General features: G+C 63.5%; 1 protein-coding gene across 3 annotated transcripts; it reads left to right on the top strand.

The window, feature by feature from the left end:
* The first annotated feature begins 6166 nt into the window (after positions 1-6166).
* Positions 6167-18496, top strand: SEMA3B (semaphorin 3B). Of its 3 annotated transcripts, none has more exons than XM_064667726.1 (18): positions 6167-6269; positions 13171-13298; positions 14132-14289; positions 14366-14428; positions 14506-14625; positions 14700-14793; positions 14882-15001; positions 15322-15467; positions 15561-15675; positions 15772-15841; positions 15925-16069; positions 16178-16397; positions 16486-16577; positions 16749-16790; positions 16886-17043; positions 17155-17210; positions 17288-17427; positions 17516-18496. In XM_064667726.1, exons 2-18 carry the CDS (start codon positions 13199-13201, stop codon positions 17954-17956), a joined length of 2280 nt encoding a protein of 759 aa, XP_064523796.1. In that variant the 5' UTR covers positions 6167-6269; positions 13171-13198; the 3' UTR covers positions 17957-18496. The 3 variants fall into 3 exon arrangements, with proteins under 3 accessions (XP_064523796.1, XP_064523795.1, XP_064523797.1); XM_064667725.1 differs by lacking the exon at positions 6167-6269 and adding an exon at positions 6485-6825; XM_064667727.1 differs by lacking the exon at positions 6167-6269 and adding an exon at positions 11402-11476.
* Positions 18497-19050: the final 554 nt, after the last annotated feature.

The following is a 19050-nucleotide window of genomic DNA, read 5'->3' as shown; positions in this document are numbered from 1 at the left end:
ACCTTGCCGAGGTTGTAAAGTGAGACCAAGAGCTTCCACCCTGTAAGCAAACACAGCACAGGTGCTGGGGACGGGGATGGTATGGCCCCATGGTACAGGGTGCAGTGCCTGTCATGGGGTGGGCACGCTGGAGGACCAGGGTGTGGGCAGTGACTTGGAGGCTGTCTGCTCCTTCCCAGCCTCCAAATGCCCTTCCCTTCTTCTGTTGGCACAAATGCAGCCATATCTCCTTTTTATCATCCTCTCTCTTGTCCAGCGTGTGACACCACTCTCCAGTGTTTCCGCTCTCCAGGTGGGTGGGGGAGATGGGCTCCTCTGTGCCCAGAGGAAGCTTTGCAGAAAATCAAAGCAATGAGAAGGAGAGGAGGAAAAGGGAGCGAAGATGTCCTCAAGCCTCCCAGAGCCTGTCCCAGTGTCCCCACAGCTGGCACACAGCAGCTCCAGCCTCATGCCAGGCTGGCCATGCAGAGGGAAGCCATGCAAGGGGAAGGGCTAAGACCCTTCTCTTGAACCCTTGAACTGACTGCCAGTTCTTCCCAGGCCATTTCACCGATGGCTCTGGTGGTGTCAGGGCTGTGCCTGGGCTCCAGTGACTTGCAAAACCATGCGGTTTTCTCCAGCTGTCTGGAAAGTTTGACGCGGGATTCCCGGATGTGAGGAGCCTTCAGGGGAGCCCGGCACAGCACGGCTCATCTCACCAGCAGCATCCTGCCTCACCGGTGGCAGGGAGCTGAGCACTGTGCCAGAGCCGTCTTCCACAGCCCACCTTTGTGGGGTTTACTTTCTCACCATTTCCCCCAGCCAAAAGCTGCCCTATTTTTCATCCTTCAGCCACGCTCAGAGATTGAACAGATTAAAGTGAGCCCATAAAACCCCTCAGCCTCAACAACATCCCAGCATGGACAAGGACAGCTGGGACCCAGGCACGAAGCAGTGGGTGCCATGCGTGGCCAGGGCGTGCTCTCCTTGTCATGCCCGGCTTCCTCACCTGGCGCCTGCACCTGCTGCCTGCTGCTGCCTGCTGCTGCCCGCTGTTCCCAGGACCCAGATGGCAGGAAGATATGGCAGAGATAATGGTTAGATTTGCAGCCCAAGCAGTGTTCCCCCCACCACTACTGTGACCTCTCGAAACAGTAAGTTTCCCGGAACTTGACCTTGCTGGGAACACACGAGCGAGTGCCTCTGGTCCCCAGCACTGGCCATCCCACAGACACAGTGCCAGCACCCACCAGGGGCTCTGAGACTCCTCTGCCACCCCAATCCCATAACCATGAAGCAACCAAGGCACAAAAGGGACTGGGAATGCTGGCAATAAGAGGAGAGGGATGTCTGCGGCCCAAAGCATGGGCTGGGTGAACTCCTATCTGAGGCCATGCCCAAGGCTGGACCCTTCCTACCCCCAGCCCACCCTCCACAGGAACCCCCCAGTGCTGACAGAAGGGTACCTGGACCTAGAGGTGGCAGGGAGCAGCTGGTGGCCCCCTCCCTCGCCCTTGACCGCCGCCTCCCTTGCGGCACATGCTGTCATGTGGCAGGGCACAACAACAACACGGGCTAATTGGTTAATGTGATTTCAAAACATGATTTGCAATTATAACTCACCAGAGAGCATTCAATGATCCCGCACATTGGAGAGTGGGTTTTTCTCCTTCGTTTGTTCCTGGAACCTCGAAACCAATTAACTTTACAGAAGCCAGAAGCAAAGCACTGCTCAGCAGACCTGAAGGGTGGGTTATCTCTGTGCTCAATCACCTCCCTGCCAAGCGACAAGCTGGGAAGCAAGGGCCCTAGGACGAGCCCCGGGGTAACCCCGATGCTTCTCCCTACACCACTGTGAGGCTGGGAGAGGGTACTAGATCCCTCAGCTCCTGCAGTCCCCTCTGGGATGCTGGTCACACATAGGCTCCCCCAGCTCCCAGCCATCAAGCACACTGCTGCTTGGAAGCACTTGAGGGCAGGAGGATGCCCTGAGCCCCAAGTGGTGGGGATAAACTGTTCCTATTGGCATAGGGAGACTGTCCCTTCAGTCCCCCACACCGGAGGGGGTGGCAGCAGCCTATTCAGCTCTGCCACCCAGGCAGAGCAGCCATGTCCCTGCTGTCCCCACTGGCAGCACCCACAGCCCCACCAGGGTCAGAGTCTTTGATTCCATGGGCTGACCGTCCTGCAGCAAAGGCTTAAATGCCTTTAAGGTAATTAAACAAGGACTTAGCAAGGACTTTAATGCCTTTAAATGCAACTCAAATTCCTCTCAAGCCAAACAAACCCAAGTAGCAATGATGCTCCTGAAACATCAGGCCCCCAGTGCCCAGCTCCCCTGAGTACTGGACCATTTACACAGTGTCCCCAGCTGCTGGGCCCTGTTGCTTCCCGCATCCCACTGGAAAGTCAGGCATGGGGCTGGCAGTGTCTTCCCTTGGGTGGGCAAAGAGGTGTTGACTACCACCAGCTGCTGGAGGGGTGCTCTGGCAGCTATCCCTCAGGATGGTGGTGTGGCCCCACTCTGCATGGGAAACACTCCCATGTGTACAGGGCCTGAGTCTCTCTGGGCTGGGAGCTGCCTTTCATCAGCTCCCCAAGCCTCAGGCTCCTCCATACCACATGGAGCTCAGCATCCCACATTGCAACCACCCAGGCTTCCTGAGGATGGGGAGGGAGCCCAGGCAGCTGCCAAAGCCTATGAGGAGGCACAGGCTATGCCAGCAGCACAGAACAGCAGTGCTGGGCTGCCCTACACCACAAATCCCCCGTGACACCAGGTCCACAGACAAGTCACAGCCAAGATGGATGCTGAGCATTTAACAGAGCAGTAGCAGGACTCCAGCATGGGCCAGCAGAAGGAAATGTGGGGCACCGTTGAGGGGGCTCCAGTCCCTGGGAAGGGGGCTCTCCTGTTCAGCTCCAAGCTTCCAGCTGTCAGGAGCGTGGAGCCGGCTGGGAGTCCCCCCAGGGATGCTGGGCTTGCTGCCCAGGGCCTGGGCAGGAGAGTGGCAGATGGTTGGGGAACTGGGGACGAGGGAGCAGGGGAGGACCAGAAACACCTTTCAGCCTAGACAACTGTAGCATCCTTGTTTAGAGATGTAAATAACTGGGCCAAAAATGGAGATGTGGCCACAGCCATGTCCCATTTCTCCCTGGGGGGCCGTGGTTGGTCCAGAGCCGACCAAGGAGCAGATATGGTTCCTGCAGTCCCAGTGAAAGGCAATCTGCTCCCACTCCCCAGACAGGCACCAGCAGGGCCATTCTGGGCCCCCACCCTTGCTGGGGTGACTGTCAGACCCAGGGCCAGACATTCCAGCACAGGTTCCTGTCGGGTGTGATCCAGCCATGAGAAGGAGAGGGGATAAAGGCCCTTTCATGGCCCATCAGGGGAAAGACTCAGCAGGAGAAGCACAAAAGGATGTGGTGGTGCTCAGGACTGAGGCTGCCGTGTCCCCCAGCACCAGGGCTCCCGAGCTCCCACAGGGGTGGGATGTGGGGTTGCCCGCCCCAACCAGGGGGTGGCTGGGGAGTGTCAAGTGGCATCATCCAGCCTGTGTTTGGGTGGACTGAGCCTGGCACTGTTTCAGGCTGGTCAGTGCTGGCATGGTGGCTCTCTCCAGGGTTGGGAAAGCCCCGGGGCAGCTGCCCCTCTCCCTCCCCTCCAAGCTAGCCGACAATTGGCTGCCCAAAGGACGCCGGCCTTGATCCGCATCGCTGGCCATCCCCAGGGCCGAGCAAACAGAGAGGAAAACAGCCCCAGTCGGCTCCTACCACTGCCGGCGTGCAGCCAGCTCCAACACTCCCAGTGCTCCTGTCCCTGGGACCCCCGTCACATGGCAGAGCTGGCAGCACCACCCTGCCCAGTGCTGCCAGGGGGCTGATGGTACTGACCTACCTGCCCTGCAGCCAGGAGTGAGCCCAGGGACTGCAGGGGCTGAGCTGGGAGGAGGAAACATGAACTAGGATAAACCCCATTGTGCTGGCGAAGGGATTGCCTGCACTGGGAAAAGTGAGGTCCAGCCAGGGCAGCCCTGAGACCACTGGCCCTGAGTGCGTGGCCATCTCTCCTTGCCCAATCGAAGAGTTGGCTTGCCCAGTTCAGGGCTGTTTGCCATGGGGCTGGGTCAGTTCGTGGGGCTGCGGGCCGGCCATGGCCAGTCCTTTGGCAGCAGGGGCCAGCATGCGTCAGGGGCATGCATGTGTCAGCTCTACCCAGCCATCTCACATGCTTCCCCTACAGCCCAATTCACTGAAACCCCTTCCCACCAGTAGAGCACAGTGCTTCATGGAAATCCCCCCACATCCTTCCCAGATCTCCTCTGTCAGAGAGGCACCCCTGTTCCACCAGATGCCAGGGAAATGCCAGAGGCCAGCTCCAGTCTCAGTCCTCCTCAGTACATCCCACACCACCCGAAGTCCCCATAGCCTGCTCCATGACACTCGCAGGAGTCCCACCTTGCCTGTGACCAGCAGGGCCCCCCTGCCACCAGCACTGGGTTCGGTGGGCTGAAAAAAGCACAGACGGGGGCAGTGATGGGTATGGGGGCACCGGTGGCCATGGCGGCACAATGGAGGCACCATGGCCAGGGTGGGCTCCCAGCTGCCCTCCCGGCACTGCTGCAGTCCCTCGGGAGGTCAGGCCATGGGTGCCAGGGCACGGGCAGCACCTCCAGCTCCGCCGGTTCTGCCCAGAGCGCTGCCCGCTCCCGCTCTGCCGCCGGCAAGGTCAGCGCGGTGCCATGGCAGCGCCAGCCCCCGCCATCCCTCCGCCGGCCGCTCCCAGTTCCCGCCGGCTGCAGGGACGGGGACGGCGCCGGTGACCCCACACCACCCACGCGGGACATCGCCGTACCGTGACTGTGTGGGCAGGGGCACGGCCGTGGCTGGTGATGCCCCCGCCCGGCACCGCGGCCACGGCCGGGGGAGCATCGGAGAGCCCACGGGGGCCCCGCGGGAGAGCGCGGCCAGAGCCGAGCGGCACGGCCCGGACCGGAGCCCGACCGCCCTCTGGCGCCAGCCGGTGGCACTGCCGCTCCCTGCCCGGACCCTGCCTGCCCGCTGACCGCACCCCCTGCCCGCCCCCTGCCTGCCCACCGCCCCCTGCCCATACTCTGCCCAGCCACTGCCCGCGCCCTGCCTGCACCCTGCTCGCACCTTGTCTGCACCCTGTCCAGCCGCTGCCTGCACCCTGCCTGCACCCAGCCTGGCCTCACTAGAGCTCCCTTAGCACCCACCGCCATGTCACACCCATATGACCCCAGGCCTGTGTCCCCCCAAGCCCTCTCCCTTCACTTGCACCCCAGCACTCTGGCTGCCCCTTCATGGGACAGCCCCAGTCCCTCTCAGTCTGTCCAGTGGGAAGTGGTGGCTGTGCTGCCTGGCACCTCTCCCGTGGGTGTCACCTGCACCCCAAGGCCTCCGGCCACCCCAGTGCTTCTCATGGAGCTCAGCACTCTGAGGTGCCCTGTGGCTTCACATGGCACTACATGGCACAGCACAGCAATCCACACAGCATCAGCTCTGGGACATCATGGCAAGAGCCCTGCTCTGTGGTGGCACTGGCATCCCGGAATCATGTGTTCCATCCCCTCTCCTCCTGCATGGGCACAGCTGCCAGGAGGGAGGCTGGGGCCTGGCACAGTGCTGGCAGAGTCCCCAACTGCCCCAAGACCACCCCACAGCAGGAGTGGCTCAGCTGGTGCCAGCTGCTCGGGCATGGATCCTCATGGCTGGATGCTCTGCAGCCTCTGGCACAACCATGTCAGCACCTGGCCACTGCCACAGCAGAAAAAAGCATTCCCTCGCCTTCAGATGGAATTTCCTGTTTGTTTTTTTTTTATTAAAATGGTGCCCATTGCCTCCCATGCTGGCAGACACCGCTGAGCAGAGCCTGGTTCCCTTGGCTCCCTCACCTCATGCCCTCTTGGAGGGAGGATGGGCTGAGATCAGCAATGGGCTTGTGCACATCCCAGCTCAGTGCACTGCCCACTCCATTCCTCCCAGCCAGCACTGGACACCCCAGCATGCCGGGCTACAAGACAGACCTTCCTTCTCCCTCCTGCTCCAGCTGCATGGCTCCTACTGGGATAGAGCCACTGAATCTCCAGCTCCTGGCATGCCGGGAAGGCAAGAAGAGCCGTGCTGCTCGAACTGCCCAGGCCCAGCTGAGAGCTTGTTACATATTTACCCTGTATTAATGAGGCGGCACGGGCTGCTCGGCCTTCGGACCACAGGGATGCTTCGCAGGCAGCCAGCCGGCCCCAGGGCAGCTATGGGGGTACCACGAGGTGAGTTCCCCTAGAACAGGCAGTGTGGCAGCAGCCACATCCGCTCCCTCCTCCTCCAGCCCTGCTGGGCTGGGTTTTGCAGAAGCAGGTGAGACAAAGGGACAGATGAGGCACTCAAATGTGCACCTTTGCCCTGGCACTCCTCCTGGCAGGAACAGGACCAAGCAGGCAGGGAAGCGTCCTTGGGGACAGTGGAATGTTTTGCAAATGTGATCGGGGATCCAGGGCTTGCTCGCACCTCTCCTGCCCTCCCAGTGCAGGCGGAGGAGGGGGCGGCACCCCAGGGAGCCCCGGGGTCCCGAGGGGCTGTCCCCGAGCAGCCAGCCAGGTCGCTGGGTGCACAGAGAGGACACGCAGCACAGTTGTCTTTTGTTGGTGCCGGCCCCGGGAGCTGGGACCGGGGCTTTGCGTCCCCTCCCTCCACCCCCGCCGCTGGCGGGACTGGCGCCCAGCGCCGGGGATTTGGGGTTTAAAGAGCAGGCGGCTGTCACAGCCCCAGCTTACCCACCGGGCAAGGAGGCAGGCGAGCTCCGTCAGAGCCCACACACCATAGCAGGTGAGATTGCGGATTTGGGGTACCAGGCTGACCCACCGAGAGGGGCCATGGGATTGGGGGACTGAGGCCATGTAGCTCCCTGGGGAGTGGTGAGGTCCCTGCCTCCTCTCAGTGTGTGCTGCATGCCAGTGGGTTTGAACACGGTTCCTAGAAGGAAGTGGAGGCATCGCTGGGCATGTGACACCTCCTTATCTCTGTCACTCCACAGATGAGTAGGGACTCTTAAGCCCTGTCCCATCTGGGGTGGCTGGGATGAGCACCGCCGGGTTGGGAGATTTCCCAAGCAATGCCTCTTGGTTTATAGGAAAAGGGGTTTCACCCAGTGCATTTCCACCTGTGGCTCTTTCACTGTGCTCACTGGCTCAGTCACAGGCAGAGCTTGCCCTGGCTGGCACCTGGGTGAGGTCTCCGGCGATCGGGAAAGGGGGGATCCTGAAGCTGGGCATGGGGCAGGGCAGGAACGGGAGCCGGGCCAGCAGACAAGGCCCTATTGTGCCGTGCTGGGGCCGCTGGCTCACCCGTCAATAGCCCCATTATGCTCGGCGGCGGCCCCCGCAGCCTTCCCAGCCGGCACAGCCCCGCGGGAGCGCTGTGGGAGGTGATCTGAAGTGGCTGTTGTGTTGGGGGGCCAGGGTGAGAGGAGAAGGGTGAGAGGAGAGGGCACAGTGCCAGGACTCCTCTGCCACTGTCTGGCTGGGTGCTGATGGGTGCCATGAGATGCTGTGCTCCCCGGTGCCACAGGCTTTGGGGGCAAGAAGCCCAGGACAGGGAGCAGGCAGGCTTGAGGGGTAGATGGACATACCTATCCTCACTCCCCTGCCCTCACCATCCCACCAGACAATGCCTGTGCCCAAGGTGGCCATGGCTGTACTGCATTGCCCCAGGGCAGTGATGAGCAAGTGGGCATCAAGGGGCTGACATCAGCCCCGGGTGTGGATGCAGCTGGGCCAGCAGGAGCAGATGAATGGTCCTGCATGCTTCCCAGCGGGACACGCCCTAGCTAAAATTACTTGTGCCCGTGGCAGGGACACTAGCCTATTTTTAAAGCTGAAGGAGCTGGATGCCACTGGTCGGTGTGGCGCAGGGCAGGACCGAAGTGGCATGGGCAGGGCAGCAGTCAAGGGGGATAAGCCAGCCTCTCCCCCGCCCTCCCACTGGGATAGGGAGAGGGCTGGGTTGGTGACAGAAACCCTCCATGTCCTGCTCCTCCCCCACTGGTGTGATTTTGAGGAGCTTCAGGCTCAGTGGTTTTCAGTGCATGAGACATGGCCCCTCTGCCTGCCCCAGAGCCTGGCTGCCAGCAGACACGAAGCCAAAGGGCAGATGGTCACCCTGGGTCAGTAGGATAGGATCCTGTGACACCAGGATCCCTCTCTTTCCCTAAAAGCCATTGTGCTGCACCAGGAGGATGGATGCCTCCTTCATCACCACCCCAAAGGTTCACATGTACCCCACAGCTCGGTCCCACAGCAGGGACATGGGATGACAGCACCCCGGATGTACTCAGGCACTGGGGTGCACTCAACACCCCACATCCCCTGGGGAGCCCAGATCAGCCCAGCACGGGGTTGGGACAATTAAAAGGGGATTATCTGGGCTACACCAGCATGGCACTGCCGGGAGCCGGTACCTAATCCCAGCAGGAATGCACTGGGGCCACAAGGGTCTCTGCTGCTGGGGTCTCACACCAGCATGTTATGATGGGGGGTGGACATAGGGTCAGGGCGGGTATATCCACAGACAGGGTGTGAGCCTAGAGCTGGTGTCCCCCTGGGACACTGCCACCATTCTGTGCTACGAGGATGCAACTGGCTTGGGCACATTTCTCACTGCCAGCCAAGCCCTAGCACTGACACACTTGGGGCACCACAGGCTCTGTCCCCTGCCTGGCACATCTTCCCCCTACACCAGCGATGTGGTGGCCACCTGAAGCCCGTGCCATCCCACAGCCCAACACCATGCCACAGGTGGACTCCCAAAGGAGCCACCACATCTTTAGTGCCGTCACGCTTTTTGGGGTGGTCAAGCCCAGGGGGTACCAGCTTAGGTATGACCTGTGCCCAGGTCATGGGTGCAGGCTTGGGTGAGGATGCCCCTCCATCCTCTTCTCTCTCCTCTCCCACTGACAAGTTGACATTGTCACTGGGAGTGCTGGCAAAGGCTACCCCGCTGTGCAAGCCCATCTCTTGGGTGGGGAATGGTGCTATGCCAAGCCCAGGTGGCACAGGGATGCCTATGGCACCAGTTGGCATGACCCAGCTCACCTTGACCCTTGCAATTTGCCTGTCCCCAGACACAATGGCTCCACCGGGGCAGAGGGGTGCTCCCTAGCCACCAAGGAGATGGGGGGCTACGCTGTAGCACTCCTGGGGAGTCACCCTGCAGGTCCCCACGACATCGCCAGAGCTCTCCTGGTGCGTTACCATTCCTCTTTGAGGTACAGGATTTGTCCCCGTGCTGGGGGCTAGTGGATGTCCATGCCTCCATGTGGGCGCTCCAGCAATCGCTGGTCCTGGTCACCCATTCGATGGCACGGATAACTCCCATGCCCTGCTGGCTCACGCGCTGGCACAGGAAATACAGGAGCGTTGGCCGTTGGCTGCTGCCGTGCTGCCCTCGGGAGCCCTGCGGAGGTGGAGAGGAGCCGCTTCCTACCGCAAACACTGCCGGGGGCTGGGGCGGCTGCCGGCGGAGCTACCGATGCTCGCTGGAGCCGGAACCGCCGGGGGAAATTTGGCCGAGGCAGCGATCCCTGGGTGCGGATCTGCCAGCGGCAGGGACGGGATCAAAGAGCGAAGGCGGCAGCACCTGCTTGTGCCGTTGGCGGTGACACCCCCGCGCTGGCAGGGGGCCAGGCCACCGACACCTGGCCGGGACGCCTTTGGCGGGCTGGCAGAGAGCGCAGGGATGAGGGCGGGATACTGGTGGCGATACCCATTCCAGCTGGGGACCGTCACCCTGCCAGCGCCCAGTGGCTCCGGCGCTTGCCAGGAACACCCGGTGGGGCGGGAAGGGGTGGCCGGTGGCCGACGTGGCGCGTCCCTCCCGCGCCGTTTTTTCCGGGATGGAAGCCCGGCCCTTCTGACGCTTGATGGTTTCTCCAGGCGGAGCCACTGCCAGCAAGGTCCCCGCAGGGCTCCAGGGCTGGGGTGGTGATGACGTCACCTGGCCACCTCGCCACGCGTGCCGGGAGTGGCGGTGGTTGGAAAAGTCCCAGCTGGGTGAAGGGACACTGAGGCACAGTGCTGGCACAGTGCAGGAATGTGCCCACTGTGCAGGGCTGGGCACGATGTCCCTATCCCCACCATCTCAGCCTGCCATCCTGGGACACCAGGCACAGGGATGCCGTGCCCAACTGTGTGGGGGCCACTCAGCCCAAAGTCCTGCTGTGGCATCTGGGCAAAGTCCTATGGCAGTGTAACACCTGCCATACTGGTGCCAGTGCTCCCCTGCCATCTGACCCCATCTCCCTCGCTGTCCCTGACCCCTTGCAGCCCACAAAGCAGAGATGGCACTCGGCACCGTGGCACAGCCAGGACAACAAGTGGCAGTGCTGAGGCAGAGCCTGCCAACATGCACTGGGCCTGGCAGCAGAAGGGTTACTGGCAGTGGGACAGAAGGGCATTGCCCAGGCACCTTGCCTGGCACAGCTCCTCCTGCCTGCGGCTGGCCTGCAACTGGCCTGCCTGTGCCTGCCTGCATGGCTCCCGCTGCCTACTGAACCCACTGCCTGTTTGTGCCAGCTGTCTGCCAGCACCTGCACCTGACCTGCCTGCACTGACTGCCAGCCCACCTGCACTTGCTGCCTGCTGGCACTCACTGCCTGCACCTGCCTACACCCGCTTCTGCCTGCATGCCTGCCTCCCCACTCACCCTGCACTGCTTGCACCCGCTGCTGCCTGCACCCCTGCCTGCGCCTCTGCCTCCCCAGTCATGCTGGACCTGCCCTCCTGGACTCCCACACCCGCGGGTAGGGAAAGTCAGGGGCACGGTGAGGACAGGGCAGATGTGGCCCCCAGGGCAGCCCGGGTTCCCCCCGCGCCGAGCCCTGCCCGCCGAGGCACGCGTGGCCCCGCTGCCGGCACCACTCGGCACTTGCTATTCTTGGCAGCGGTGGCTGGAAAATGGGAGGCAGCGGAGGAATTTTGTTTGCTCCGTGCTGGGCCCGGGCCAGACATCTGGGCTGCAGCTGAATGGGGCGCAGGACTGGCCCCCCACACTCCCAGTATGGCCCCGGCACCCCCCGGCACGGCCCCACACCCCACTCCCGAGCAGGCAACTGCCCCAGGGAGGAGGTAGCCCTGCCACTCCTGTGCTGTGCCACGCGTGTGCTGAGCGTGGCATCCTCACCTCTGCCCCGGGGACAGCGGGTGCCACTGGGGGTGTCCCGGGGTTACACTCCGGGCTGCGTGAGGTGGCAGCACAGCTGTGTGAGTGTGTGAGTGACGGTCAGTGTTCGCACACGGGTGTGTTTGTGTGTGTGTGTGAGGGTGTCCGCGCGTTTGTCCGCGTGTGGATGTTCTCACACGCGTGTGCGTGTCCCTGTGCGCGCCCCCAGCCCCGCCTCGCCCCGCCCCGCGGGGCCGCCCCGCTCCCTCCCGGCGGAGGCGGCGGGCGGGGCCGCGCCGGGCCGAGCCGAGCCGGGACACAGGTGGGTATCGGGGACTGGGGAGCGGGCAGGGCACGGGGGTGGTTGGGGGTTGTCCCGGGCCGGGGTCTCAGCGCTGCTGTCGGGGGGGCTGCCCGGGCTCGTACCAGGGTACTGGCGGCGGGGTTCGTGTTCCTGCTGGCACCGAGGACCGGCGGCAGGGCTGGCACGAAGGGTCTCGGGGGCTGGATCTGCAAGGGTTGGCACCGGGCGTCTGTGGTGCTGCCGCTGCTGCCCGCTCCTCCACCCTGCCCCCTGTGACAGCCGGGTCAGTGCCCCGACGGTCCGTGCTCGGGGGTCCCCGCCCGGGGGTTCGCGCCCGGGGGTCTGCCCGGACCACTTGGCAGGTCTGGGCAGGCGAGAGGCCCCCGGTACCCCGGCACGGCCCTGGCTGGCGGCAGCCGTCGGGGCTGGCAGAGCCCGGCGGGTCCCGCGGCTCGTCCCGGCGCCTCTGTAAATGCCATTAGCGCCGGCAGCCTTCGCTCCGGGACACCGGGCAGCCAGAGCCGGCACTGCGCCCGGCCGGGCCCTGCTCGCTGCCTGCTGCCCACTGCCTGCTGCCCGCTGCCTGCTGCCCACTGCCTGCCCCGAGCTCACCCCCACCTGCCAGCCCAGACGGGGCTGCCCCCAGATGTGCCCGACCCATGCCGGGCACTGCTCTGCATGTGTGACCCTCCAGGCTGGCACCCACCGGTGCCCAGGTCAGGCCGTGCCTGAGCAGGGTGGCAGAGCCTGGAGTGATTGCACTGTGTCCCGGTGCTGCAGTGTGGCCTTGGTTGTCACCCGGTGTCCTGGTGAGGCCCCGGTGGTGTGCCATGAGTAAAATCCACAGGGACTGATGATTAGCATAGCCCAGCTTGTGCCTCGCATGCAGCACAGGGAAGTGCTGCAGCATGGCCAGGGGGCAAGGTGGGATCCGTGTTTTTTTGGCACAGTTCGTGCTCTGATAACCATCACCTCCCACTCCCCAGGGGAGAACGTGCTACTGCTGGAGGCAGAGAAACGCTTCCTTACCCTGTGGTGGGCACCCATCAGGGTGGAGGGCACACCAGCATGGGCCCCTCTGGGGATTGTGGACACCCACTTAGCCAGAGCCCCCCAAACCCTGCTCCAATTCACAGGGTGGTACAAGGAGGGACAGGGACCAATGGTGGGGGCTGTAGCAGTGGGGAAAACTGAGGCATGGGACCCCATGATTCCCATGATGGACAGCTTGTCCAGTGCTTAGAAGCCCACTGACCGCCCAGGTTGCCCTGTCTGATTGTCACCACTTTGGTGCATGCTCTGTCCTTGTCCCCATTCCTATAGGACAGCTCTGTGCTTGCCGGCAGGAATGGGCAGAGCCCAGCAGCCTCCTGCCGACAGGCTCAGGCAGGCATGGGGAGGGCTGGATGCTGCTCAGCTGGGCTGCCTCAGTTTCCTAAGGGGCAGGAGCAGGAGAACTGTTCCCAGAGCCCATTAGTTTTGGGGTTGGATTAATAAGGGCTTAAAGACACGAAGGGATGTGGCTGGCTCATGTCCCCTCCAATCACTAGGTCGAGCCCAGTGGGAGCTCCCCTCGTGCCATGCCTGGGGTTGCCCTGTGCAGATGCTCGGGACTCTCCAGATACCATCAGCAGCATCGGAGAGGGATCGTGGTCTGGGGACAGCGGGGAGGGGGCTGTAACCCGAGCTGAGGTCTTGTTTCTCTGCCCCAGCCGCAGCGCCACCATCCAGACCCCGGCCATGAGCCGCACAATGATCCTGCTTCTGCTCCTGCTGCGCGGCCTCGCCGCCGGCCACCCCCCAGCCGCTGCCACCCCCCGCCTCAAGCTGACCTTTCCCGGTGAGCGTGGGACACGAGCAGGGTGGGGGGACGTGGGGTCAGGTGCAGGGGCACCGGTTCCGTGTCAGCAGCACCCAGCATCATCCGGAGGGACGGGAGCATCTGGGGGGGCAGCGTGGTGAGAGGGATGTAAAACACCAGCGCGGATGCCTTCCCGGCACTGCTGCCGCTCTCCCCGCGGGCTACCATGTGTTGGTATTGGCTGCCACATTCCTTGCCTGATGCCAGCTCCTCCAGGGCCACCTGCATGCCCTTGGGGCCATGCCTGCACTTGGGACCTCACTCCCGGCCCCCCAGCACGTGGCAGCTCAGATGCCCCTACCTCTACATGTACCGTGGTGGCACTCCCTAGCCACAGCTGTGCCATGCCTGGTGAGAACACCGCGCCAGCAGTAGAGCTGGTGCCGTGTCCTGACTGGCCACTCCGTGGGCTCCGGCACGGCACAGGGGGTTTTGTCCAGCCGCGGGTCCCAGCAAGAGCTCTCCTCCCAGCCTGACAAAGGGCTGTTTGTTCCCGCCGTGGTGGGATTAGCTCCGCAGGGCAGGGAATGGTCCCTTCTCCCCCACCGCCTGCTGCCGGGTGGGCGGTGCAGGGATGGGTACTGGGAGCATGGGGATGGGTGTCAGGGGACACAGGGATGGGTGTTGGACTGGCGTGGGGATGGGTGCTGGACCAGCTCAGGCTTGGTGAAGCTGGTCAAGCCAGTGGGACAGGTTTGGGGGAGGGGATGGCCATGGCCTGACCCAGGTCACTCTGGAGCGTGTATCCAGGGCAGGGGAAGGGGCCGGGCGGTGGCGGGGCTGGGCTGATCAGTGCCGGTGGGTCCCGGCAGAGCTGCGGGCTCGCCATGGGCTGCGCCTCTTCTCGCTTGAGCACTCGTGCTGCTATGAGGCCCTGCTGCTGGACGAGGAGCGTGGCCGCCTCTTCGCTGGTGCCCAAAACCACCTCCTCTCCCTGTCCCTGGATGACATCAACCAGCGGAATAGGAAGGTAACAGTGGGGGAGATGCTGGCGGGACAGCCTGGGGGATACTGGGGGCTGTGAGCATCCCCTTTTCCACCTGCAGATCTACTGGCCGGCTCCAGTGGAGTGGAGGGAAGAATGCAACTGGGCTGGCAAGGACATCACCGTGAGTGCCGGGAGGTGTTATGGGGTGCCAGGGGCCTGCCTCAGCACCACCTTACCCCCTGTGCCCTCCATCCCCAGACTGAGTGCATGAACTTTGTGAAGATCCTGCATCCCTACAACCGGACCCACCTGTACGCCTGCGGCACCGGCGCCTTCCACCCCGTCTGTGCCTTTGTGGAGGCCGGCCAGCATGCAGAAGTGAGCCCCCCCCAGCACTGCCATGGGCCCTGGCTGCTGCCACCTGCCCACCTCCCATCCTTACCCCTCTCCAGGAGCCCATCTTCAAGTTAGACCCACGCCACACTGAGGATGGCAAGGGGAAGAGCCCGTACGACCCCCGGCACACAGCCGCCTCTGTCCTCGTGGGTAAGGGAAAGCCGAGCCCAGTGTTGGGTGCAGCGTGGCAGGGGGGTGCTGAGGGGTCCCCCATAACGCTTTCCTCGGTGCCTGCCAGGCGAGGAGCTCTACTCTGGGGTGGCCACCGATCTGATGGGCCGTGACTTTACCATCTTCCGCAGCCTGGGCCGGCGTCCCTCCATCCGCACAGAGCAGCATGACTCCCGCTGGCTCAACGGTCAGTGCTGGGGAGTGGGAGGGTGGCAGGGGGTCCACCGACACCCCAGCATGGTGTTGCTGCTCCCTGGAGGCATCAGGGCAATGACTTCTCCAGGCTCAGCTGTACCCTGTCCTCTCATGCCTCCAGAGGATGATTTCAGGAGTCTCTGTGTCCCTTGCAGAGCCCTGATATCTGGTGGGGTCCCATCCTCACTCTGCCTCTGCCCAGCAGCTGGGCAGGGTTGGTTCTGCAGCCTCATGGGACCCCGACAGGTGTCCCAGGGTCCCTGGGGAGCAGAGATAGTGAAGGCATTGGAGGCATCACCCCTCTGTCCCCAGAGCCCAAGTTCGTGGCCGTTTTTTGGGTGCCAGAGAGTGAAGACCCCGACGACGACAAGATCTACTTCTTCTTCCGTGAGACAGCGGTTGAGCGGCAGCAGGGGCTGGGCAAGACCAGCTTTGCCCGCATCGGCCAGATCTGCCGGGTGAGGGCATCTGTAGGCGGGTGGGCTGGGGGCCAAGGAGCCCAGGGGTGCCACCTGCTGCTGCTGACACTGGTGCCCTCCTTTCCCTGGCAGAATGACATGGGTGGGCAGCGCAGCTTGGTGAACAAGTGGACAACCTTCCTGAAGGCTCGGCTTGTCTGTGCCGTGCCAGGACCCGATGGGGCAGACACCCACTTCAATGAGCTCCGTGAGTGCAGAGGGATGCGGCCCTTCAGGGTAGCAATGCCCCCTTCAGGGCATTGCTGGCATATTGGGGCAGCACTGATGCCTTCCCTGCTTGCAGGGGATGTTTTCCTGCTGCAGACAAGGGACAAGCGGAACCCTCTTGTCTACGCCATCTTCTCCACATCCAGGTCAAGCCCCCTCCCCACTACTCTGCTCATACCCAGTGGTGCCCCCCTTGCCCCCTCACATCATCCCCTCTCTCTCCCACCAGCTCTGTTTTCCAGGGCTCGGCTGTCTGTGTCTACACCATGGCCGACATCCGCCGGGCTTTCCTGGGCCCCTTTGCGCACAAGGAAGGTCCCAACTACCAGTGGGTGTCGTACCAGGGGCGTGTGCCATACCCCCGCCCGGGCATGGTATGTGGTGTGGGGGTGTCCTGGCTGGTGCCAGCAGTGGGATGCCACTAGCTGGGGTGGGGTCATTGGGGTGCGAGACCCTGCTTAGCCATTGCTGTCTCCCCACAGTGCCCCAGCAAAACCTTCGGCACCTTCGGCTCCACCAAGGACTTCCCAGATGAGGTGATCCAGTTTGCTCGGCATCACCCACTGATGTACAACCCTGTGTTGCCCCATGGCCAGCGCCCCCTCTTCCTGCAAGCTGCAGTGCCCTACACCTTCACCCGCATCGCCGTGGACCGTGTCACCGCTGCTGATGGCCACTACGATGTCCTCTTCATTGGCACAGGTATGTGGTGACCCCAGAGCTGAGGCAGTGGAGGAGAGCAGGGGGATGCTGCTGCCAGGACCCCGGGCTCACCCCTCCCTGCCCACAGATGTGGGCACGGTGCTGAAGGTGGTCTCAGTGCCCAAGGAGAGCTGGCATCACATGGAGCCACTGCTGCTGGAGGAGCTGCAGGTCTTCCAGGTGAGAGGCAGGCTCTGCATCCCCCAGTCAGACCTTCCCCCGGCACTCCCTTGTGCTGCCCATGCTCTGGGTTGTGCCAGGGCAGTCCAGCTGCCAGGACATGGGAGCTAGAAGCCGGCAGCCCGAGTCTCCCACACACCCCCTTAACTCCTCCCCGTGCTCTGCCCTCAGGATGCCTCCCCCATCACCAGCCTGCAGCTCTCCTCCAAGCGGGTAAGGGGGGACCCCAGAGTGTCCCCATGTCCCACTATGGCTCTGCCTAGCCCCATGCTGTGGCATGGGGGTGCTCAGCTCTGCTCTCCCCCCAGCATCAGCTCTACGCTGGCTCCACCACAGCACTGGCCCAGCTGCCCCTGCACCGCTGCGGTGCCTATGGCAAAGCCTGTGCCGAGTGCTGCCTGGCCCGGGACCCATATTGCGCCTGGGATGGCACCACCTGCACCCGCTATGTGCCCAATACGAAGAGGTAGGTGACATGCCAGTGTGTTGTGCTAGGGCAGCCAGTCTACCTTGAGGCCAGAGTGAGGGGCACAGGTCACGCTGCCGCAGCCCCTGCTCCTGCATCACCTTCCCACAGGCGCTTCCGCCGGCAGGACGTCCGCAACGGTGACCCCAACGTGCTCTGCTCTGAAGGTGAGCTGGGACCCAGACAGAGGTTGGGGTCAACCCTGCTGTGGTGGGGGATTGACATCCAGGCCATGTCCCCCCAGACCCCCGTCGGGGCAGCGTGCCCCAGAAGCAGCTCTACGGGGTGGAGGGCAGCACCGCTTTCCTGGAGTGCATCCCCAAATCCCTGCAAGCCCGCGTCCTCTGGACATACCAGCGCACCCTGGATGACCCCCAGCGAGAGGTAGGCTCTCCCTGGCCAGGTTCTACTGGCAGGGCTGTGCCATGCTCTGCCACGCCGAGCTGACCACCCATCCCCACGGGTGCTGCAGGTGCAGATGGACGAGCGGGTGGTGCGGACGGAGCGGGGTGTGCTGCTGCGCAGCGTGCAGCGCGCCGACGCCGGCCTCTACCTCTGCCACGCCACCGAGCACGGCTTCACCCAGCCCCTGCTGCGGCTCTCGCTGGAGGTGATCAGTGCCTGGCAGGCTGCGGGCATGGCACCTGCTGGAGACCCCCAGCTCACCGCCGGGGCTCCCGGCCGCAAGGTCTGGTACCAGGACTTCCTCCAGCTGGTGGAGCGCCCACCACTGGGAGCCACAGACAAGGTCTGCCAGAGGCTCCGGAGCCGGGGAAGACCCCCACCTCCGCCCCGCACCCACGCCGGACCCCCTGGCCGCGGGCAGGGTGAGGAGCCACGCAAAGCCCGCCGCCGGCGCACCCATGAGGGGCCGCGGGCTGAGCGTGGCCCCCGCAGCGCATCCCCCTGGTGACCCGGGGGTCGGCCCCGGGCGCCAGGCTCTGCCTAAGAGCGGGGCCGCAGGTGGGGCACAGCCTCGACCGCCCTACCAGCAGCACTGCGTGGGCAGTGGCGGGGGGTTGAAGCTCCGGGGCCACAGGAGGGCAGCCGAGATGAGCAGCTCCCCGAGGGGCTGCCGATTGCCCTTGCCACTGGCTCCAGCACCGGTGGGGACCCAGCCGGCTGCCGGCATCGCAGAGTCACCAAAATATTTATTAACGACTGTTACGATGAATGTAAACCTGCAGGGCCAGACAGTGCCCCCCCAGCATCGCACTGCAGGGGGACAGCACAGCAGGTTCACCCTTGGGTCCCAAGGGGGCTGCACGCGGGAGTGGGACCATGGAGGGGCAGGACAGGCGCTGGTGGGACACAGGGGCCCAGCAGGAGGAGGGGGGTGTAAAGGGGAGATGTGGAGGTGCATAAAGGTGGCATCCACTGCCCTGGGTGCAGAGTAGTGGCACAGGGGACCTTGTACTAATTGAGCACAATAAAGCAGAGATTCAGCCCAGGGTCTCGCGTCTGCCCCAGAGCCCCAGGAAGCACTTGGTGGGGCAGTCTGGTGCCCCACAGTGGGGACCCCCCAGCATTGAGCCAAGAGGTGAGGTGTTCAGCAGCTCCTGGAGGGCTGGGGTAGCCAAGACTTGCGGGAACATCGTCAAGTTTGATGGGGTCCTCCCAGGCTTCCAGGTCCCCACGCTTTCAGTTCCACTTTCATTTCTGGGAGATGAAAACCAAAGCTTCCCCAGTGCCAAGAGGCAGCAATTAAGGCAGTGACCAAAGGTGACTTCAGAATCTGGTATCTGCAGTGGTATCAGGACCCCTGGTGGCACTGGCCACATCCCATTGCCTCTGGTGACACCATGCCACCAGCATGAGCCATGTCCCAGCACAGGCTGCACCTCAGCCCAGACACTTGAGCCCCCTGCATGGGCACAGGCAGGCACTGGTGCAGGCAGGAGCAGGGAGAGATGAGGCAGAGGATAGCGCTAATTTTTTCTCCTGTGGTCCAGCTAACAGCAGGCTGGTACCCCTGACCCCACCAGGTACCCTGGATTTGGGCAGCAC

The sequence above is a fragment of the Pseudopipra pipra genome, chromosome 11 (genome assembly GCF_036250125.1).
Source record: "Pseudopipra pipra isolate bDixPip1 chromosome 11, bDixPip1.hap1, whole genome shotgun sequence".
Classification (NCBI taxonomy): Eukaryota; Metazoa; Chordata; class Aves; order Passeriformes; family Pipridae; genus Pseudopipra; species Pseudopipra pipra.
This window is presented reverse-complemented; position numbering and strand designations above follow the sequence as displayed.